This window comes from Macaca nemestrina, chromosome 18 (genome assembly GCF_043159975.1).
Source record: "Macaca nemestrina isolate mMacNem1 chromosome 18, mMacNem.hap1, whole genome shotgun sequence".
Lineage (NCBI taxonomy): Eukaryota > Metazoa > Chordata > Mammalia > Primates > Cercopithecidae > Macaca > Macaca nemestrina.
In genome coordinates this window covers 45,968,907-45,993,380 of record NC_092142.1, presented here as the reverse complement: position 1 = coordinate 45,993,380, position 24,474 = coordinate 45,968,907, and the positions used below count along the sequence as shown (strand labels likewise).

General features: G+C 39.5%; 1 protein-coding gene across 6 annotated transcripts in view; it reads left to right on the top strand.

The window, feature by feature from the left end:
• The window catches only part of LOC105492218 (neuropilin and tolloid like 2), a 60,709-nt gene extending 48,258 nt beyond the window's left edge, over positions 1-12,451 (top strand). For 3 of the 6 annotated variants that reach the window (XM_011759235.3, XM_011759232.3, XM_011759231.3), the window contains exons 8-10: positions 9,081-9,170; positions 9,668-9,781; positions 11,696-12,451. In XM_011759235.3, the coding sequence (XP_011757537.1) occupies positions 9,081-9,170; positions 9,668-9,781; positions 11,696-12,276 (785 nt within the window). In that variant the 3' untranslated portion in view covers positions 12,277-12,451. The remainder of the gene's footprint in view (positions 1-9,080; positions 9,171-9,667; positions 9,782-11,695) is intronic. The other 3 variants (XM_011759234.3, XM_011759233.3, XM_011759237.3) reach the window with 2 other exon arrangements.
• The last annotated feature ends 12,023 nt before the right edge of the window (positions 12,452-24,474 follow it).

The window sequence follows — 24,474 nt, the reverse complement described above, 5'->3', positions numbered from 1 at the left end:
TTTATAATTGTTATATCTTCTGGGTGAATTGACCCTTTTATCAATATACCATGTCCTTTTTTATCCAAATATACCATGTCCTTTTTTATCCAAGACTAGTATTGCCACCCCCCAGCTGTCTTTTAGCAACTATTTGCATGGAATATCTTTGTCCATCCTTTTACTTTCAACTTTTTTTTATCTTTAAAGTGAGTGCCCTACAGGCAGCATATAGTTGAGTCTTGTTATTTTCCATCAATTCTGCAATCTCTTCTTTTGATTGGAGGGTTTATTTATGTTTAATTGCTGATGAGGAAGGACTTCGGTCACTTTGCTACTTGTTTTCTGTGTGTCTATAGCTTTGTTGTCTCTCCTCCACTACTGCCTTCTTTTCTTTAATTGATTTTTTTGTAGTGATAAGTTTTGATTCCCTTCACATTTCCTTTTGTGTATATTTTATAAATATGTTCTTGTGGTTACCATGGATATTGTGTTTTTATGAACTGCTTAAGTTTTTAAAAATTATCTTCACTATTTGGTAAGCATGTGGGAAGTTTTTCTTATTAAAAGTTGTAGCTTATATACAGACAACCACCACAACTTAAAAGTGGAGAAATTTTGAGGACAGATTTTAGGATTCTTCTTTGGGTTCCTATGCCAGGCACAGTGGCTCATACATGTAATTCCAGCTTTTGTGGGGCTGAGGCGAGTGGATCGCTTGAGCTCAGGAGTTTGAGACCAGCCTGCCTAGCCAACATGGTGAAACCCCATCTCTACTGAAAATACAAAAATTAGCTGGGTGTGGTGGTATGCACCACTGAGGAAACTGAGATGGGAGGATCGCTTGAGCCCAGGAGGCAGAGGTTGCAGTGAGCTAAGATTGCACCACTGCACTCCAGCCTGAGTGACAGAGAAAGACCCCATCTCAAAAAAATAAATAAATAAACAAAACCTTTCTTTAGGTTCCTGAAAAATCAAGTGAATAAAATACCACCAGGAAAAACTGTTTCTGCTATATTTCTTTGCTTTTCTATCTCCTTAAACTCCTCAGCCAATTAGCTAAGCATTAAAAAAAAAAAAAAAAATCCAAGGGATACATCAGTACTTACTAATTTTTTTTAATTTTGCTTATCATAAATGCAGATCATATTATAGTAGCTTTGGCAAAATCTGCTTTCCAATATAACATCATTTTTTTTACTTGAATTCGAATGGCCCTTAACTTTAATCTACATTTGGGCAGGGCTGGTTAGCCTCTCCCAACTGTCTGTTTCCTCAGATTCATCTCCTATATGAAGAAAAATACCATTTTAAGACCCATCTGAACTGCCCAGGTATAGTTGAGTTTGTATGTTCACATTTATTTTAAAATTATAAGTGGTGTATCTTATCTGTTGTCATGAAAAGAAACAAATATTTTGGCTTTTATATCCTGACTGATGAATGTGGTGTAATGGTAAGCTGTATGATTTGTGCAAATACAGAGTTTGTAAATACAAAAGTGTAACAGTAAGAGATCAGATATTTTTGATAAATTTGAAAATTAATAGTTTTTCTCAATCTTATAATTTCAAGGCATTATATTATTCCATGGATTCTGTATTAAAATCAAGACTGTTTATGACCATACACAGGTTTTCTTATAGCTGAACTCTTCTATCCAGAAATTTAAAGGTCTTCATGAGATGCCAGATGGTCAATTGGGTTATGAAGCCAGTTTGGTCAACTAGCCTTCCTACCTGCTTTCCATTCATTTCTTTGGCATTTGTCATGTGAGGTACTGTGTTTGATGCTAGGAAGATACAAACATGCATGGAACAGGACCTGCCCTATGCCCTAAAGGGTTTTCCAGTCAGTTAGGTAAGGTGACATAGGCAAATAGTAACAGTGCAGGACTGACCGTAATGAAGACCCTTTGAGACATAAAACAAAGTGTTCTCCTGTTAAATATCCAAGTTCCTTCGAACAGGCAGCATCAGTTACGGAGGAGATGGTGTTTGAGTGCAGGTCCTTTGAGTGTGTCCTTGAGAGTAGGTATATTTTGAAGGTAGAAATGTTCATTGAGGCTGTTATTTTAGACAGAAGCAATAAAATGAGCAAAGCATTGAAGCAGAGCTAAGGTGGGCTACAAGAAGTGTGTGGTAGAGGGAGTGGCAGAGAAAGGAGACAAGAAAGGTAGATTAAAACTGGAATATGGGCTGAGTGCAGTGGCTTACGCCTGTAATCCCAGCACTTTGGGAGGCTGAGGCGGGCGGATCACGAGGTCAGGAGTTCGAGACCATCCTGGCTAACACTATGAAACCCCGTCTCTACTAAAAATACAAAAAATTAGCCGGGCGAGGTGGCGGGCGCCTGTAGTCCCAGCTACTCGGGAGGCTGAGGCAGGAGAATGGCGTGAACCCAGGAGGCGGAGCTTGCAGTGAGTCGGGATCGCGCCACTGTACTCCAGCCTGGGCGACAGAGCGAGACTCCGTCTCAAAAAAAAAAAAAAAAAAAAAAAGGAATACAAAGCCCTTTGAAAAAAATCAAAGGGAAAATGTAAACTCATCTTACAGGCATCAGGGAGTTGGCACTATAAAGTAACATCTTTAGCACTGTGCCTTAGCTGGGGCATGGAGATGAGTTAAGAGTTTACTTCCATAGTCACAGTGGGAAGCCCTGGAGGTCTGAACCTAAGCAGGGGCAGTGAGGACAAAGAAGAGTGGGGAAACAGAATCCACAGGATTCAATGACCCATTCAATGAAGGCTAAAAGAATGAGTCAGACACCTACAATTTTGAGTCTGACTGACTTGGAAAATGAAAACTGAACAGACAAGATGGAGAAAGTGTCATGTTTTGGACATGGTGAGCTCCTTGGGCAGCTGGAAACGTCAGGAGCTCATGTGGCATTTGCTGAGAGTGAACTTTGCTGCTGCCACTTCCTTCACCAGGGAGAGAACCTAAGCATGTTCCTAAACTTTTTTAAATTTGAGAACTTTTCAGACTTAAAAAACTATGCAGAGGCTGTTTCACTATGTCAAATAATTACAAATCAGTGCTTTATACAAAGACGTAGCTAACAAGAAAGCCTTTTAGCCTTATTTTTCCCTCGGTTTCTGTGTGCCCAGCCTCTGCACCTGTGCTGTCCGGTCCAGTGTCCGCCAGCCACCTGCAGCCTCAGCACTTGTGTAACGTGGCCCGTCTAAACTGACGTGTGCTATCATTATAAAAACGACTCCCAGATGTCAGAGGCTTGGTATGAAATAAAGAATGTAAAGTATATCACTAACAGTATTTTATGCTATATGTTAAAATGAGAATATTTAGGAAATTGTTTCAGGGCTTCCAGCAGCACCCCCATGTTAGGTCCCTTGCTGGAAGACTCTAGGACCCAGCATTTATTTGTACTACACTCACAGCTGGGATGGACGACAACAAAAGGGAGCCACCAGGGAGAAGCTGCCAGGGTTTGGACCTATCCTTGCGCAGGTCCGCATACCGCGTCCTTTCCATGAGGGGCATTCTGAGTATGCCTGTTTCTCCAACAACGGCAAATGTGCATGGGCTGGACACAGTGGCTCACACCTGTAATCCCAGCTCTTTGGGAGGCCAAGGTGGAAGGATTGCTTGAGACCAGCCTGGGCGATATAATGGGACAACATCTCTACAAAAAAAAAAAAAAAAAACACAGTTTTAAATGAGTTGGGCATGGTGGTGCACACCTGTGGTTCCAGCTACTCTGGAGGTTGAGACAGGAGGATCACTTGAACCCCGAAGGTTGAGGCTGCAGTGAGCTATGAATCATGCCACTGCATTCCAGCCTAGGCAACAGAGCGAGACTCTGTCTCCAAAAAAAATAAAAATGCGGTAGCACATATGCGGTGTTTCTGCCCAGAGAAGCCCATTAGAAGGCCAGGCGCGGTGGCTCAAGCCTGTAATCCCTGCACTTTAGGAGGCCGAGATGGGCCGGATCATGAGGTCAGGAGATCGAGACCATCCTGGCTAACATGGTGAAACCCCATCTCTACTAAAAAATACAAAAAACTAGCTGGGCGCGGTGGCGGGCGCCTGTAGTCCCGGCTACTTGGGAGGCTGAGGCAGGAGAATGGCATAAAGCCGGGAGGCGGAGCTTGTAGTGAGCTGAGATCTGGCCACTGCACTCCAGCCTGGGCGACAGAGCGAGACTCCGTCTCAAAAAAAAAAAAAAAAAAAAAAAAAAAAAGCAGCCCATTAGAGACTCAGCACCCAAGGTTCCTATCAGGATCTGGTCACATAGGCACCCTCTGCTTTGCATGTATCAAAATTTCAAACTCTTACCAGGAAAGCAAGTATTTGGCATAAATGACATCTTTTATACAAAGTCTAGGTACAATGAAGTTAGGGAATGGATGGCACCCAAGAGCCAGTCTTGCAAGCAGAACCTTCCAAAGGTAGCACCCTCAGGCCTGCTATAATGTTAACTATTTCTGCGCAGATATGTTGGGTTAAATAAACTATATAAGTCATATTAATTCCACCAATTTCTTTTTTACTTTTTAATGTGGCTACTTGCTCACATTTTTTACTCACATATTTATTTTGGACAGCACTGGTCTATATCCATGATGAGAAATTCTTCTTTAATGTGTTTTAGTTAAGGTATTTTCTCTGTATACACTAATTTTTTGTTGTTGTTAATACAAATCTTGATAATTAAACAGGTGAAAAGCCTCCCTCAAGTGATATCTTTATATTAACTAATCACCAAATGTAAGACTTAAGTTTAAATTGTAAGGCTGCAATAGATTTAACTTTGTATCCCAAATTTAGCTTTATCACCCAAGAACAAGAAGAAAGCCGCCCCTTCAGAAAAAGTGTGTGTGATTAAAATAAGGGATTTAACAGAGTTTTTTAAAAACAAGAACCAGCTGGAAAAACCTTCATTTGGAAAGCAAATTTCAGAGCTCCAATTAGTAAATTTTTTCATGCTTATCACTAATTCAAATTATTGAACTGTTTCTTTTGTTCTCCTCTAAGCTGTGATTTGTAATTGTTACGATTTCATCCATGGAAACAATTCGTATTTCAGAAGAGATTTATATAAGTGGGCTAATTCTGCATGAGAGATTCAGTTCATGCCTACCCATTGTCGATTGCAGATATAACTGAAATAGAATAATTTTGCTAAAATGGATGATACAGAATAGCAATCAGGATATATTTGGCTTCTTCCCAGGCACTGAATACTAATACATACCTCACTCTTTAAGAAAGATATGATTTTAGGAAAATAATTTCTAGGACTAGAACTGTGAAAGCAGCAGCAGACATTTTTATTAGAATAAACCCGTAATACGATTTTCGGTGACATACTGCCCGCGGACCCCCTGCAGGCTTTGCTGAAGGACAGCCATCCTTCAGCATCATTGCCACATCTCTTTGAAATTGGGGGAGACATAAAATCCCAGCCCTCCCCTTCCTTTCCACACCGTGACCCAGCAGTGAGGAACAGCAGAAAGTAGAGAGTCCTCAGGCTATAAGTGGAGTTAATAACTGGCACTATTTTTGCTGTCTTTTATTTATATAAAGACTTGTAGTTCAATCATGTTATTATTTGAATTGAAGCATACCATTAAAATCCCATATCAATAACTGATGCTTGATTGTCATTTCCACCAGCCATGCTTACCCAGTGAAAAGCCATAAAGGTTAATGTAGGTGTAATTATTAATATAACTCACATTTCTGGGAAACAAAATCTGACAATATCAGTGCTGTTTTCTAATCACTTTAAATAATACGGAGAGCAGTTGTAAAGAATTTATAATAAAAACTGAAGACATTTTCCTCTCACTGCTCAATCAGTGATGAACATGGAGTGGTAAACCTGTCTTTAAGGCCACCTTTGAAGTTATAAAGAGCCATCAAAGAGGGGGTCACATAATGTTCTGTAGATAAACCTTAAAAACCAATGACAGTTTTATTCATGAAATCCGAATGCCAGGGACCCACAGTGCTGTTTATTACCTCATTCAGCCTGTCTTGAAAATTGCTTATCTTTCCTACATCCCCTTTTTGTGAACTAGATAAAATAGATAGTAGAATAGAACATAATATACAATTATATTGTATGTAATAGAATTACGGTGTGGTATATAAATTTAAAAAACCTCCAGTTTGTAGAAATGAGGAAATCAAAAATGGTGCATGTTTCTCTTGGCCATTTTTTAATATTTTTCAGTGCCCCCATCAGTATAATACAGTTTTATGATATCTATGACAAACCCAAGTAGATGCACTAGCTAATTTTGTAGCGTGAATAAAACACCACCATACACTCCCCAGCCCTCAATATGATGGCATGTTTGTGTAACTGACACCTGTTGTCTTTCCGATGAGCTGGAACCATCAATGTTATCTGAGAATCATGAAGTAATTATTTCAATGGTTTTAGTGATACCATTTTGACAGGTTAGCCATTTCTGGATAAATTACTTATTAGATATATACATCATTTGAACTTAAATCTAAAACAGAAGTATCATGATTGAGACCACTACTTCCATAATCTCATCAAATTTTAGAACCAGAAGTTTGAGATACACTGTATTCCATCCCCTTCATTTTAAAAGAGGAAGCCAAGGCCCAAGGAGGTTAAATACCTTAAAATGTGGATTAACTGATGATAGAAACCGTTTTTATTGATTACTAGCCCGTTGTTTTTTTTTTTGCTTTCTGCTCCATGGTGCTATTTCCCAAGTTCCTTCACAGTTTGTAGCTATTGTGGACTCCTTCAGTCATGTCAGCCACCAAGGGGTTCTCATACTTTTGAACTGCAGCGGATGAGTACTCCGCAGGTGAACAAGCTTAACAGTTTAGTGTGAAGACTATTGAACTGTATATAGAAAAAGAAGTCTGAACTCAACTGCAGGTTGGCTTACAGTGAGGATGGGGAGGGGATAAACGAACCCTAGTTCATAATGACTATAAATTTTTAACCTGTTGTACTGGAACTTGGGTGAATAATACCATTTAGGGCATTCTGCTTAAAGAGAGATTATAGTCATACTCTTAATAGCAAAGCAATTTTGGATATTCACTATGGACCTATATTTGTCAGATTATGTTTTGGAGTTATCTAGGTACCTAATAAATGCCTGTTTTTTCAGCCCATGTTCACAGCCCGTTGAGAAATAGACAAAGTGGGTAAGACAGATGAATGAAAAACTGTCGGTTTTATTATTAATAATGTACTGCAATTGGAGAATGTGGTCAGATATTCCAAACTTCTTATGAAGTCTGGATGAATTCCTATGAATTCTTCCTATGAAGAAGACTCTAAAGAAAGAGTCTTCTCTTTGGAGGGAAAAAAAAATAATGCTCATGGCTGTTTTTAAAATTACATTTATTATATATTTATTAAAAGAAAGATAATATTTAGAAAAAAAATCTCATTAGTCAAGTAAAATTTTAGATACTAACTGTATCTTGAAAAACCTTCTGAAAACTAAAAAATATTTGAGATATGTCAGTATAACATAGAGCAATATTCGATTCTCCCTCCTTGGTGCAGCAAATATTTTCTGAAAATCACAAGTACAGAACCTTTTAGGCAGGAAATACATTTTGTCCAATTCTAATTTTAGAAGTCAAAATTATTAAGGTTTTCGGACCAGGCACAGTGGCTTACGCCTGTAATCTCAACACTTTGGGAGGCTGAGGCGGGCAGATCACATAACGTCAGGAGTTCAAGACCAGCCTGGCCAACATGGTTAAACCCCGTCTCCACTAAAAATACACAAATTAGCTGGGTGTGGTGACATGTGCCTATAGTCCCAGCTACTCGGGGAGGCTGAGGCAGGAGAATTGCTTGAACCTGGGAGACAGAGGCTGCAGTGAGCTGCAATCACGCCACTGCACTTCAGCCTAGGCAAGAGAGCGAGACTCCATCTCAAAAAGAAAAAAAATGGCTAAGGTTTTTGGGCTTCTGTCGTACTGAATGGGAAAATAATAAGCTGCCTCACTTCTTGACTTTCATATGTTTTGTTTGTTTCTTTACACTGAAATACTTAATACTACTCTGTTGGACTTCTGCCTCCAGGCTAGGAGTTTATTTCCTAACAGAAGTAAGCACACTGACTAATAATCCATTCTAACAAAGGTTTACATATACAAGGGGAGGTGCCAAGTAGAGGAGTATGTGGAGTGTGACAGGAACACACAGGAGCGACTGGCTACCCCAGAGAAGCAAGGGGATTTTCACAGATGGTAACATTTGAGATGATACTGAAAGATGAGTAGGTGGCCGCCACAAAGAGAAAGAAGGAGCCATTCCAGGCTGAAAGAACAACTTACACAAGTAGGAAATTATATGGTATATATTCCATATACCTTTAGTGTCCTTAAAACAATTTTTTTGAATCCAGAAGATTGGATTTTTTTATTATGGATAAAATATACATAACAAAATGTATTATTTTAGCCATTTTAAGTGTACAGTTCAGTAGCATTAAGTACATTCACATTATTGTGCAATCGTTACCACTATCCATATTCAGAAAGTTTTTGTCTTCCCAAACTGAAACTGTACCCATTAAACATCACCTCCCCATTCCTGCCTCTTTCTGGACCCTGGTAACCTCTATTCTACTTTCTGTCTCTATGAATTTGCCTTTTCTAGGCTCCTCAATAAGTGGAATCATACAATATTTCTCATACAATAATTAATATGTAATTATAGGGCCGGGCGCGGTGGCTCACCCCTGTAATCCCAGCACTTTGGGAGGCCGAGGCGGGCAGATCATGAGGTCAGGAGTTCAAGACCAGCCTGGCCAACATAGTGAAAACCCGTCTCTACTAAAAATACAAAAATTAGCCGGGCATGCCGCGTGCCTATAGTCCCAGCTACTCGAGAGGCTGACACAGGAGAATCACTTGAACCCGAGAGGTGGAGGTTGCAGTGAGCCAAGATCACACCACTGCACTCCAGCCTGGCGACAAGCCAGACTCCATCTCAAAAAAAAAAAAAAAAAAAAGTAACTAGAAATAATTATGCTAAGTGAAATATGTGGCTTTGTCCGTGGTGTATGTATCATAATTTCATTTATTTTTATGACCGAATCACATTCCATTGTCTTGTAGATGCCACATTGTTTATCCATCCACCCATCAATGGGCATTTTGTTTGTTCCCACCTTCTGGCTGTTGTGCATAATGCTGCTGTGAACATTGGTATGCAAGTAACTGAGTTCCTGGTTTCAGTTCTTTGGAGTAGGTAGCTAAAAGTAAAATTGCTGGATCATAAGGTAATTCTATGTTTAACTTTTTGAGGAGCCTCCAGATAATTTTCCACAACGACTGCACCATTTTACATTCTCACCCTCAGTACAGAAGGGTTCCAGTGTCTCCACATCCTTGCCAACACTGTCTTCCAAAATTTTGAAAAAAAATTTACCAGACTGTATACTGGTTCCTTAAGAACCATTGAAAATACATTCATTATCATTACATTAAAAGTGACCTTTTGGGGCCTAGCATAAGAAAAAGTTGGAATGAGCCAGCATCAGAGAATATTGACATTTGTCTTATTGTTTGAATAGTACAGAGTTTATTCAAAGAAAGGCCTTTGCGGTAAGAAAGTACTCATAAAGTCAGATTTGTTATGTATGAAATAAATCAAAATCGGGTGGTGTGCCTGCTCTTCGCAACACTGTTTTCTCTTCCTGCAGCTCCCTGCACAAGCAGCACTTTCTTTTGCCATAGCAACATGTGCATCAATAATTCTTTAGTCTGTAATGGTGTCCAAAATTGTGCATACCCTTGGGATGAAAATCATTGTAAAGGTGAGTTTGATGTAAAGGCCAACCTTTTTGAGAAAAGAGTGGCTATTACCCTTCATTAAGAACTTAAAATGTTATTTTCTACAACAGTGCTTAGCATAGCTGCTTTGACAGAAATGGAAACATATAAATGGATCATACACCTGGGATGTGGTGAAAACAAAGAAAAATACTCTAAATGAAAGCATTTTTTGTCTACAAACTGTTAAGTTCTAAAGTGTATTGTGGCTGGGCACAGTGGCTTATGCCTGTAATCCCAGCACTTTGGGAGGCTGAGGCAGGCGGATCACCTGAGGTCAGTAGTTTGAGACCAACCTGGCTAACATGATGAAACTCCGTTTCTACTAAAAATACAAAAAAATTAGCTAGGCGTGGTGGCGCATGCCTGTAATCCCAGCTACTCGGGAGGCTGAAGCAGGAGAATCACTTGAACCCGGCAGGCGGAGGTTGCAGTAAGCTGAGATCGCACCATTGCACTCCAGCTTGGGCAACAAAAGCGAAAACTCCGTCTCAAAAAAAAAAAAGATATAGTGGTATGCCTTGCCCTATTTTTGTTACTGTTGTTGAGGTTTGTCATTTGTATTGTAAACATACCTTATTTAGTTGTCAAAATAATTTAGAGGTTAGCCTGAAGTATGTGGAAACACTATTTAATAAAAATCAACTTGCAGATTCTGTCTTACAACATAAAAACAGAAACATTCTATGAACTGCTTTTTTTTATTTCATAACATTTCCTATGCTGTATTCGCAGTGTGTACTCACTGAAAGATAAATGCAGCTTGTGGTAATGGTTGAATGTCTGCAAGCTGGTTGTCAGGTCACTGTGTCAGAACTAAAGATGATCTACCTTTTATCCTCTAAGACAGCAGTCCCCAACCTTTTTGGCACCAAGGACTGGTGTCGTGGAAGATAATTTTTTCACGGGACAGGGGTGGGGTAGGGGTGTTGGTTTCAGGATGATTTAAGCGCATTACATTTATTGGGCACTTTATTATTGTTACATTGTAATATATAATGAAATAATCATACAACTCACCATAATGTAGAATCAATGAGAGCCCTGAGCTTGTTTTCCTTCAACTAGACAGTCTCATCTGGGGGTGATAGGAGACAGTGACAGATCATCAGGCATTAGATTCTCCTAAGGAATGCACAGCCTGTATCCCTCACATGCACGGTTCACGATAGGGCTCCTGCTGCTGTGAGAATCTAATGCCTGCTGATCTGACAAGAGACGGCGCTCCGGGTCACGTGAGTGATGGGGAGCAGCAGCAAATACAGATGCAGCTTCACTCGCTCCCTCGCAGCTCACCTCCTGCAGTGAGACCAAGTTCCTGTCTGTGGCCCAGGGGTTGAGGACCCCTGCTGTAAGAGTTCAATAAATATCTTACTGCAATCTGATAGGGCTGTTATAAATACTTGACATGAAGTGTTTTCAGTTAATCATTCAGAAACAGTAGGTCACGATAATATACTGGATGGGTTAGTCTGACGATGTTAGTTTGCTCTCCCTGTGGTCATCAGTAGATGTGGGTATACCTGAACACGGCAGTTGGTCAAACCTACCATAAAGCAGAAAGCTAAAATTGATAGAACAAGAGTATTTATTTGGCATCGTCTGTATTTATGTATTTGATTTGATTTGCAGAATGTGTGCATCTGTGTGTCTTCTGAAGAAACGGACCAAGAACTTTATCTTTTCTGTAATCTATCCATCTATACTGTGATTGGTAACTTTAGACAGAAATTTTAATGGGGTTGTTTTATTTGTTTAAAAACCTTATTGTAAACTGCATTGTCTGTAGTATATTTGGCCCAAGTATTCTGCTTTACCTAAAAATACATTACTAATTTGTACCAGGATTCATATTAATGTATTTTGAACACTTAACATTTCTCATTTTCGTTCTACAGAAAAGAAAAAAGCAGGAGTATTTGAACAAATCACTAAGACTCATGGGACAATTATTGGCGTTACTTCAGGGATTGTCTTGGTCCTTCTCATTATTTCTATTTTGGTACAAGTGAAACAGCCTCGAAAAAAGGTCATGGCTTGCAAAACTGCTTTTAATAAAACCGGGTTCCAAGAAGTCTTTGATCCTCCTCATTATGAACTGTTTTCACTAAGGGACAAAGAGATTTCTGCAGACCTGGCAGACTTGTCGGAAGAATTGGACAACTACCAGAAGATGCGGCGCTCCTCCACCGCCTCCCGCTGCATCCATGACCACCACTGTGGGTCGCAGGCCTCCAGCGTCAAACAAAGCAGGACCAACCTCAGTTCCATGGAACTTCCTTTCCGAAATGACTTTGCACAACCACAGCCAATGAAAACATTTAACAGCACCTTCAAGAAAAGTAGTTACACTTTCAAACAGGGACATGAGTGCCCTGAGCAGGCCCTGGAAGACCGAGTAATGGAGGAGATTCCCTGTGAAATTTATGTCAGGGGGCGAGAAGATTCTGCACAAGCATCCATATCCATTGACTTCTAATCTTCTGCTAAAGGTGACGTGAATTCTTAAGTATGTATGTACGCAGCCTCCAAGGCACCATACTGTTTCCAGCAGCCAACCCTTTTCTCCCATCACAACTACGAAGACCTTGATTTACCGTTAACCTATTGTATGGTGATGTTTTTATTCTCTCAGGCAGTCTATATATGTTAAACCAATCAAGGAACTTACTCTATTCAGTGGAAACAATAATCATCTCTATTGCTTGGTATCATTTATAGGAAGCACTGCCAGTTAAAGAGCATTGGAAGAGGTGGTTGGATGGAGCCAGACTCAGGCTGCCTATTCGTTTTAGCAACGGGAAGACTGCTCTTGACTGATACAGCTCTGTCAATATTTTGATGCCACAATAAACTTTAAGATTTTTCTTTACATTTTATTTTTCCTTTCTCTAAATTTAATTTGTTTTATAAGCCTATACTTTTACCATTTCAGTTTCTTACATAAATACAAGTGGTTAATGTACCACATATTTCAATATAGGCATTTGTTCTTGAATGTGTCAAAATACAGCTAGTTACTGTGCCAATTAAGACCCAGTTGTATTTCATCCATCTGTTTCTTCTTGGCTAATCTCTGTACTTCTGCCTTTTAATTACTGGGCCCTCATTCCTCATTTTCTGTGAGAAATAATAGATGATATTTGTCACCTTTCAATTACATTTTTTCTCAGTTATACTGGAAAATTTCATAATCCTGGGATATAGGTACCATTGCCCACTATGACTAACAATTTGAAAAAGATAAAAATTTCTAGCAAGCCTTTGAAGTTTCCCAAGTATAGTCACATTCAGTGACAGCCCATTCATTCCAGTAAACAAAGTCATTTCGTTCACTTTGGGAGAGGCCTATAATTACGTTTATTTGCAATGTTTCTCTTCGCTAGATTGTTACATAGCTCCTGTTCTACTGATTTTGCTTACCACATATGGTAACCAAGGTTAGATGCGAGTTAAAATTCCTTAGAAACTGGATGAGCCTTGAGATTGCTTCTTACCTGGGACAGGACATTTTTCTAGCTCTTATCAAGAATAACAACTTCCACTTTTTTTTAAACTGCACTTTTGACTTTTTTTATGGTATATAAACAATAATTTATAAACATAATATAAATGCTCATTGTGTTTTTTTAGACTTTTGATATTATTTGATACTGTACAAACTTTATTAAATCAAGATGAAAGACCTACAGGACAGATTCCTTTCAGTGTTCACATCAGCGGCTTTGTATGCAAATATGCTGTGTTGGACCTGGACGCTGTAACTTATTGTAAAGACCTTGGTAATGTGGACATAAGCTCTTTCTTTCCTTTTGTTACTGTATTTAGTTTGTGATAAATTTTTCACTGTGTGATATTTATTGCTCTAAATCACTACACAAATCCTATATTAAAATATACATTGTACCTGACCCTTTAATCATGTTATTTATGCTACTGAGGTTGTGGATCTTAAGGTATGTACGGAAAGGAACTCATTTATCAAATTGTAAGTAATACAGACATGCCATTTAAAAGAGGTAAATTCTTGTTTTCTATATTTTGGTAGTAAATTCTCAATGAAATAAGTTGAAGTTTCACTGGATTTCATTAACTTTTAAATATTACATATATGTGTTTTCTCAGATTAGTGAAAATTGTGACCTTAAATATGATATACACTGCCTCAGAATGCTTTCTTATATCAAAGTTTATGTTTTTTTTAAAAAGTAGATAATATTTAGGAGACGGAAAAACCTATACGTAATGTATTCATGATTTAAACTTTTTTTTTAAGTCACCATAGTTTCTTATTTTAAAAATACAACTTGGAAACATGAAAAGACTTGATGCATATAATATTCAATGAACTAATACCAGAGACAGCTAAGTTTTTTCAGTAGTTATGCTGAATAAGCATTTTAGTAGGTAACTTATGCCAGCCAACATTTGAACAGCATAACAAATACTTAATATAACAACAACTATGATCTCATTCATGATGATAAAAGGGAAGTTAGCATATTTTCTATGTAAAATTATATTCATTTTTTAAAATAGCTGTTAAACCTATATTTAATCTTTATAGTAACAAATAATACAGTATGCTAAACTGTATTATCTGTAGTCACTTGTAACTTTATTTTTGAAATTTGATTTCTATTTTATAAGGTCTTGAAGATGCCTGCAAAACACAGAGCCTTTAAAGAAGACATGTAACAGTAAAACAGAACAGAAGTACACAGTTTTATACGAGTCAACGTAGCAAGTAAAGTTGAGATAATAAGTTTCGTTTGAATTTTCTGGCTGCTAAAACAAACAGTTTTTGCTTTTCACAGTAGAAAACAAACTTATGTGCAGAGGCTAATTTCCTCTTGAACTACAGCATGAGGGTCTGTATATAGGAACATTTCTTCAGAATGGAAAAAAGATGCAGAATGCAGAGATTATAATGGTGCATCTTAACACCCAGCGAAGGCACAACTTAATGTCATCTGGGAACACTGGTTTGGGGTCAGTCTGTATTTTCGGGGATAGAGCTAAAGAACCAGATGATCAATAGCTAAGCCAGCCTTAGCCTGTCACGTGTTATACGCCTTCATTGAATCATAGATGGGCATTAGATCTCATTCATTTATTAAAGTTGTCTATGCTTTTGGAAGAGGTGAGAATGGAACTAATACATCTTAGACATTATTGCCAGAATAATGCTAATTGCTGTATATATAGCCTTTAATCTTTGAGATCAGTGAGAAAACTTTACAAATTGCTTACTAAAAGGAAAGCCATAAAATTTAATAACAAGACATGAAATGTAGCCATCTTGTGGAAGTCATTACACAGTATTAACTGTCCACAGGGCACCCCACACAGTACCCCAGTGTTAAACACATCTAACACAAGATGCAAATCTGGAGGGCGTAAATATCTTCAATTCAGAAACAGTATTAAGTATATCTGTAGAATATTGTCACCATCACCTTCCATCCACAATTCACCGTATCATCCCTCAAATGCCCACAGATCTATTGCAGGAAACCTACTAATCCCAACATCTAAAGCATGTAGGAATAAGGTGTGATATTCCTTTTGTGTGTGGGGAGAGTTTAAAGGTTTAACAAAAAGCAGAGAATGTTCACATTTCACATCACGAAAGATTTCAAAGACTTCTTTAACCCGACAGCGGTTATGTCAGTGTCTTTGCTATGCTTCATAGAATTGTTAGACTTTAAAAGAACCTCCTGAAAGTCTGCCTCTGAACATTTGTATGGTTCTGCCAATGTCTGATGAGAAGAATGCTTCTCTGTTTCAGGAGTGTGTTCACTGATGAGAGGGGACGGGAGAAGCCTGGTTGTGATTTCAGGAATAATTCTCAAAGGAGATTATGCTCTTATTGCAAAATGGGGTCTGCTATGTATTGTTCATGTCACTTTATTGCAAGTATTAAAAATAATATGCCTTGAACCACACTGATTAGACCCAGAAGGATCATTGAGTTTTTGGTGGTTTTAAAGATCCAAGAAAGACTATCTGGCCCAAGTGTATTAATGAGAAGACTGAAGCCCACAGAAGTGAAGTCAGCCCCAGGGTCCCAAGAACCCCAGTACTCTTTTCTTTTTTTGCTGCCTCTTGCTTTTGTCAGCTGTGGGTTTTAAAAGTCAAGCACTCCTAAACAGCAGCCCAGATGTTCCATGTAAGCTTGTCAGTCATTCTGAATTGAAATGTAATTCTATAATTTTTTCAATGCATTATGTTTCCCATTTAAATGTATGTAACACTGTTCTACAGTTTTGCTGCCATGATTCCTTGGCACCTGTGAATTCTTACTGAGCAATGTTTGTTAACAGTATACAGGCTTGATACTAGGCAGGAAGAGCTCTTGTGTTCTTGCTTTTCCGATCTTTTGTAAATCTAAAGGAGACGTGTATTCTAGAAATTAAACATTTGTGTGCCATATCTCTTGAGTTTTGGAGAACAATTGGAGCTCGAGCTACTATAAATGACAAGATTATCTTGGATATCTTTTTTAGCTTTCTGCAAAATCACTTATGTTTTATATACCTCTGCTAATAATTCAAAACTCTGAATTTGCTTTACTGTATTAACTTTTTTAAAATGTATTTTTGCAATTGGTTTAATTACTACAAAAGCCTAAAAAGCTAATGACTAGGTGCATGTTTAGTATGCACTGTCTAGTGTAAATTTTTTTAAAGCAGTAGATTTTTATTAGAGATTAACTTCCAGGCCATATGAGAATATGCTTAATCCTAGATTTGGCATTTTACAGAAAAGAATTTTGACTCTTGAACTAGAATTAAAAACTTGTTCTGATTTCCTTGCTTGCCTCAATTTCTAAAGTCTAGAAGTGGCAAAGAATTTAGATCACTTATGCCCACAGAATCTGTATTTCCTTCCAGGGCAAAGTTGGCATTTCCTATCTACTAGCTTCCAAAATAAAGTAATCCTAGTTATGATAATAAGAGCAACCTTATTTTATTACACTTAGAACCATTTTATGTTTTCAAATTAATCTTTGAGTGAAGATGAACTAAAAAAAAAAAAATGCGTTTTGTCCCGGGTTGCCTGCAGGTTCCAGTCTGCTGCATCCGGTCACTGAAGAGGCAGTGAGGACTGGCACGGGGTGGGCTGGAAAGCCAAGCTGTCCTTTCAGGGTGCACAGTGCCCCAGCCATAGCACAGCTTAGAAACATGGATGAGTAGACCTCAAGATAGGTGAACACGGAGTAGGGAGCAAAAGAAGGCAGAAACTCCTCTGAGTTTCACAAGCATCAGGCACAGATCAGGGCACAAAGGAAGAAGAAAGAAGGTAGTTACCACTGGTCTGTCTCTGTAAATAGTTACAGAGCAATTTTACTTTGTGTTATTTAGGATTGAGAAACAAGTGTTATTTAAAAGTCCTCTTACCCTCCAACCTTTGTCATACTCCACAATATCTGATGCCATTTAGGCCTCTGAGCCAGTACATATTTTATTGAAACTTTTTTTCTTTTGAGGCAGAGTCTTGCTTTGTAACCCAGGCTGGAGTGCAGTGGCACAATCTCAGCTCACTACAACCTCAACCTCTAGGGCTCAGGAGATCTTCCTGCCTTAGCCTGCCTAGTAGCTGAGACTACAGGCACGCACCACCACAGGCTAACTTTTTAAAATTATTTTTGTAGAGACAGGGTTTGGCCGTGTTGCCAGGCTGGTCTGGAACTCCTGAGCTCAAGCAGTCTGCCCGCCTAGGCCTCCCAAAATGCTGGGATTACAGGAGTGAGCCACTGCTCCTGGCCCAGCTGATTTTTTTGTTTTTTTGTTTTTTATTTTAAGAAATGGAGTCTCACTACGTTACCCAGGCTGGTTTCAAACTCCTGGGCTCAAGCAATCCTGCCTTGGCCTCCCAAAGAGCTGGGATTACAAGCATGTTGAAACATTTTGAGTAGTTGTTGATTGCTAAAGGAATTTCCATCAGAAATCTAGGTATTCAGCCATGCCTTCCAAATCTTGTTTTATTCTTCCACTGATAATATTGGTCCTATTAAGTTGTGGTGTAGTGAAGTATTCACAAATTTCAATCCAAAAAATTATGTGAATAGTCAGGGAGTTCTTTCTGTACCCTTGAGTTATTTTATCACTGTCATGTGTACACCTCATAGGAAAGTTCCGCTTTGAGAATGAGCACAAGGAACAGATAGGAAATGTGCAGCGGGTGCCGATGTGTAGTCCTGCAGCCTGCAAGTCCATGTGTGTAGGAAGAGGCAGTCACTTCCTCCTCAGTCATTAGCTTTTCATCTGAAACAACAAAACTAGTGGTAGGAAGCTTCTGAGATGGTTCCCAGTGAAACCTGCCCGCTGGTGTGCACTCTTGTGTAACCTCCTGTCCTTGGGTGTGAGCTGGACTTAGTGGCTTGCTTCTGAGGAGTAGAACAGAAGCAGGAAGGGAGAGAGCACTCGTGAGGTTTGGTGGCAGAAAGTCTCTGGCTTCTGTCTCCTTGCCCTCTCTTACTTTTGTGCTTTCCTGCTCGGAAGGTGAGGTGTTCTCTGGAAAGGCCCATGTGACGAGAAGCAGAACTTTCCAGCCAACAGCTAACATGGAACTGAGGCCCTCATTCCAATAGCCTCCAAATGAATCCTGCCAACGAGACACGAGTTTGGAAGGGGATCCACCCCAGTGGAACTCTTGAGATGACTGCAGCCAACACCTTGATTGCAGCCTTGTGAGAGACAAACCAAGATGTTTGTTTAAGTGCTAAATTTGGGGGTAATTTTTATGCCGTTACAGATAACTAGTACAAAGCTAGAAAAAGAAAAAGGCATAATACAAATTTTATTATCTTAATGAGGCTATCAGCATCTGAAGAACTGAAATAAGGAGAATTGTTCTTCCTCCCGCATGAGCACCTGTCAGCTACCTTAGTCTTACCTTAAATAAAAACACTTAACCAAATACATTCTCTCTCTCAAGGACAGCAAAAGATATTGAAATTTGATGATTCTGTATTTGAAATGTAAACCAGATTACAATTAAACTCTAACTCTTGAATACTGTCCCTTTTAAGTCACTTACCAAATCTCCTTTAAGATGAAATTATCTAAAAATGAATAAAGGATAAAATTCTTATTCTGATTCTATGTTCTTTCATATTTCCAATCATATAATACTAACGTTGGGTTTCCTAGAAGGCATGGCTAATTTACAACTCAATCATTGAGAAGATTCTTGGGACAAGTGATTTTTTAAAAAACACAACAAAAAGGTGTGTCACTGAGAAAAGAAAGAAAAGCCTTTTGTGTCCAGAACACGTTCTACCCTCAAGATGAGAAGTGTAGTGAAAGCAGTTCTATACAGAGATTTTTCTATTATGAAAAATATATATACATAAATAAGATTTCCTGGAAGAGAATGCTCTTTTTTGCTTTGGCCAAAATGATTAAAAGACCAAATCAGGAAAGTTTTTCTTTCTGAATTGTTTTTGATAGCTGACTGACAGCCACAGCTACCTGCTATAAAAGATAAAATTGTATCTTTAACTATCAGTGCATAAATTTTTCCATTGCATTTGAAGGAAGCTGCTATTGCTGACATTGTTTTGCCCTGTGGATATAGTTATGGCCTAAGTCCTTTTCTGTTTTTTGTTGTTGTTGTTGTTTTGTTTTGTTTTGTTTTGTTTTGTTTTGTTTTTGAGAGGAATCTTCGCTCTGTCGCCCAGGCTGGAGTGCAGGCAGGGGCACGATCTCGGCTCACGGCAAGCTCCGCCTCCCGGGTTCATGCCATTCTCCTGCCTCAGCTTCCTGTAACTGGGACTACAGGCGCCCGCCACCACAGGGCCAGCCAATATTTTTGTATTTTTTAGTAGAGATGGGGTTTCACCGTGTTAGCCAGGATGGTCTCGAGTTCCTGACCTCGTGATCCGCCCTCCTTGGCCTCCCAAAGTGCTGGGATTACAGGCGTGAACCACCATGCCCGGCCTAGCCTAAGTCCTTTTCTAATATGAATCTGTCAGCTCTTTGCCACTAGAAATAGTATGGTGCCTGTTACTTTGGAAGCACCTCCTTATACTCCAATCTCCTCAAGAGAGGCACCAAATGAGTCTCTGGTGTTCCCCCATCCTGCCATTTTTAATTGCTAGATGGCAGTCTCTACTTCTGGAAGGACCTCACTGAGCTGCTCTTCTGCAGGGGTGGGAGAAAGGCCTGCCTTTCCGCAGGAGCCCTGTGGGTGTTCTCGCCATCATTTAAAAATAAGCACACCCCACACTCCATTCGCTGTTCCTGTCCTGCTGCTACTGCCTCCTTTTTTTTTTTTTTTTTTTTTTTGAGGCAGAGTCTATCACCCAGCGTGGAGCGCAGTGGCGTGATCTCGCTCACTGCAACCTCCACCTCCCGGTTCAAGCAATTCTCCTGCCTCAGCCTCTGAGTAGCTGGAATATTTAGGTGCCCGCCACCACGCCTGGCTAATTTTTATTAGAGACAGGTTTTTGCCATGTTGTCCAGGCTGGTCTCGAACTCCTGACTTCAGGTGATCCACCCGGCTTGGCCTCCCAAAGTGCTGGGATCACAGATGTGAGCCATCATGCCTGGCCACTGCCTCCTTTCTTGGCTTTTCCCCGTTACCCACAAATAACTCACAGATTTTTTTTTTTAAATGGAGTCTCCTTTTGTCACCCAGGCTGGAGTGCAGTGGTGCAATCTCAGCTCACTATAACCTTCACCTCCCAGGTTCAAGCTATTCTTGTGCTTCAGCCTTCGCAAGTAGCTGGGATTACAGGTGTGCGCCACCACACCCAGCTAATTTTTGCATTTTTAGTAGAGACAGGGTTTTGCCATGTTGCCCAGGCTGGTCTCCAACTCCTGACCTCAGGTGATCTACCTGCCTCAGCCTCCCAAAGTGCTGGGATTACAGGCGCGAGCCGCTACACCCAGCCAGAAACTGCCTTTATCCAAAGCCACGTCTCAAAGCATGTGCCGGGGAATGCTTCTATTTTAAGCTGGCATTCTCACCTCTTCGCCCTGAAAAAAAACAGCATGCTTCTCTTTCCCTCATCAGGTAGGCAAAGAAAGTGATTGCACACTGTTTTTAATTGCAGGTTTACATAAACCCACAATTCAAGAGCATTGATTTGTTGGACTGTAATCTACACTTTAACACACTGAGCTGCATTTAGGCAGCATGCCAGATGTGTAAAGTTGGAATTTAATGACATTTCAGTAGCAGCCCCAGAATTTAGTACAGTACTACTGTCGAATACTAATGTTTCACTAGCAAGAAAACAGAAACAGCTTCTTTATCAGTTACCTTTTTGTCCCTTTCTTGAAGATGGAGAAACTGAAAGCAATTAACTGTTTCTTGGAAACTTCATCTTATAAAGAACCTCCAATCAAGAGCATCCCACCATAGTTGTGCCTATGTTCATGCCACTTTAGCCATCAACCAAAGATTAATGTTTAACACTTTAAAATATTATGCTGCCCATTTATGAAGTTGAGGATTTTCCTGATGACTTTATCGAGCACTTTTTGCTTTCTGAAAGTGATTATGTGCATGAAAAGTACTGCAAACAAAGTCACCATGTGTTATTTCTGCTTTTCCATTTATTTTTAAATAGCAGAGGAGAAAATCTAACTTTCGAAAAAATGCATATTCTTGTCCTAAAGGATAGGGTTTCTCAGGCTCAGCACTGCAGATGTTCTGGATGGGTAAGTCCTCACGGTGGGAGGGACAGCCTGTGCACTGCAAGGTGCAGTGGTACCACCCCCAGCCGTGATTTGCAAAACTGTCCCCAGACATGGCCCGTGTCTCCTCCAAGGAGGTGATACAGGGATGGAGAGGGGCAAAGTCAACTCCAGTTGAGAATCACTGCTATAGAAAACAAAACTAAACTAAAAACTGTTGAATCCTACTTTAAAGAAATATTTCAAACTTACGAAAGGATATGGAGAACAATGAGCACCAACATACCTGGACCCTGCTAAAGAAATTATGTCTGTAAACACAATTACACCCCACTGCGGTCCTCTCCTGGCTTCACTTTCCCCCAGAGATCCTGACCGTGGTGGTGATCGTTCCCATGCGGGTATTAGAAGTGAGTTAACTGCTGTTTCTCTAACACTTGTGGCTGATCTTCAGAGTTTCTCATGCATACATCAAATCTACAATTGCTATTTCTACCCTCTTTCTGAACAAAACAAGAACCATACAACACCTGAGCCATATTCACCCCTCTTCCATCTTATGTTATTTTCATTCTGTATTTTAGTTACTTGTTTTTTTATATTTCCCCAAAATGGCCAATGTTTTTAAATCTTTATGTTACTTTATTGGAGCAAGATTCCTGATAGGTATACAGTGATATATTGACTAAACAGAGACCTGTGCAGAAATTACATAGTATCCATCTAAATAGGTTGTTACACTTTTGCCTATTGATGGAATTGTTCCATTTGTCAAGTTTTATACATCAAAAAGCTTGCGAATTTCACCAGACTGTCCGTTAATTCACCTCTGAAAAAGTGGCATTTAATTTCAGCTACTATATTTTACAGCATTAAAAAGCTTATGCATTAGAGTACTTCTCATGGCATTGAGCAGACAGAGCTGAGTCCACTATCCCACCCCAATGTTTTCGTTTTTACAGTAAATGGATTTTTCTCTATATGCGTACCTGTTCATTTTCTCTTCATACTTTATTGCATTCCAGATCTTACATCTGGCATCACTTTCCTTCTGCCTTCTTTTAAAAATTATTTATTGACACTGCTGGGTGATCTGTTCAGTTTTTGCTTTTTGGAAAATCCCTGTTTCCTCCTTCTTGTATGACAGTTTATCGGGCTATGAAAGCCTGCATTGACAGTTCCTTTCCCACAGTGCTTATTTCATGATTATCTGACTTCTTTTATAAACCTAAGTTCCTGTATCTTTAATCTGTGTTTTCCAACTTAACTGATCCCACAATATTGTTTTGCCATTTCACTACAATATGTCTACATGTATATTTCTTTTTATATATTTTTTGTGATTCCATATGCTTCTTCAATCTAAAGATAAGTATCATTCTGGAAAATTATTTCATGTTTCTTAACTTTCAATATTTCCATGTCTTCATATTTTCATTGTGATACACATTTTCTCTAGCCACGTCTCATCTTCTGTATAACTGCCCAACTAGTACTTAATGTGAATGATTATATTGTTTATTTCCAGAAATCCTATTTAGTTCCTTTAATTTTTTCTTTTTAAAGAGATGGGGTTGTGCCATGTTGCCTAGGCTGGTCTCGAACTCCTGAGCTCAAACGATCCACCCGCCTTGGCCTCCCAAACTAGGATTACAGGCGTGAGCCACTGCACCTGGCCTACTCCTTTAAAAAATTTGCCTGTTCTTTTTCAGTGGTTTCTTTTCCTGTGTTTTGTTTTTCTTTCTCTTTTTTTTCCTCTTTAACCAATTTAACTGTTTTGTTTTTTTGTTTTGTTTTTTTTTTTTGAGACAGGATCTTGCTGTGTTCCTCAGGCTAGAGTGCAGTGGCACCATCACAGTTCACCGCAGCCTTGATCTCCTGTGCTCAAGTGATCCTCCCACCATAGCCTCCCAAGTAGCTGGGATTACAGGCACATGCCACCATGCCCAGCTATTTTTTGCATTTTTTGTAGAGACAAGGTTTCATCATGTTGCCCAGGCTAGTCTCGAACTCCTGACGTCAGGTGACTTGCCCACCCCAGCCTCCCAAAGTGCTGGGATTACAGGCGTGAGTCACTGTGGTGCCCGGCCGACTTCCTTCCTTTTTTTTTTTTTTTTTTTTTTGAGACAGAGTCTCGCTCTGTCACCAGACTGGAGTGCAGTGATGCGATCTCAGCTCACTGCAACCTCTGCCTCCCAGTTTCAAGCAATTCTCCTGCCTCAGCCTCCTGAGTAGCTGGGACTACAGGCACACACAACCACGCCCACTAATCTTTGTATTTTTAGTAGAGACGGGTTTTCACCATGTTGGCCAGGTTGGACTCAATCTCTTGACCTCATGATTCGCCAACCCCAGCCTCCCAAAGTGCTGGGATTACAGGCATGAGCCACTGCACCCAGCCCGATTTCCTTCTTTTTTAATGCTCGGTAGTATCCTAATATATGTAATGGGATACTATTATCCCATGGGGGTATGCATATATATACACACACACACCACATTTTCTTTATCCTTCCTTCCACGGATGGTCACATAGGTAAATTCTATATCTTGGCTACTGTGAATAGTGCTGTGCAGTAAACATGGGCGTGCAGATATCTTTTTAACATATTGATTTCATTTCCTCTGGATAATACCCAGGGTAGGATTGCTGAATCATACAGTAGATCCACTTTTAATTTTTGGAGAAACCTCCATGCTGTTTTCCATAATTGTTGTACTAATTTACATTCCCACCTACAGTGTACAGATTTTCCTTTAATGGCCGTTCTAACAGGTGTGAAGTGGTATCTCATTGTGCTTTTAATTTGCATTCATCTGATGATTCGTTATTTTGGGCAATTTTTCATATACCTGTTGCATTTGTATGTCTTCTTTTGAGGGATGTCTGTTTAAATTATTTGTCCTGAAATCTTTTCTAAATGGCTTATTTTTGTTGAATCAAGAAGCAGTCGAGGCTCTTGTCCTTCCAGAAGGTCATTTCAACAGTATGAGAGAGATACCATCAAGAGCTTCAGTTTGATCTC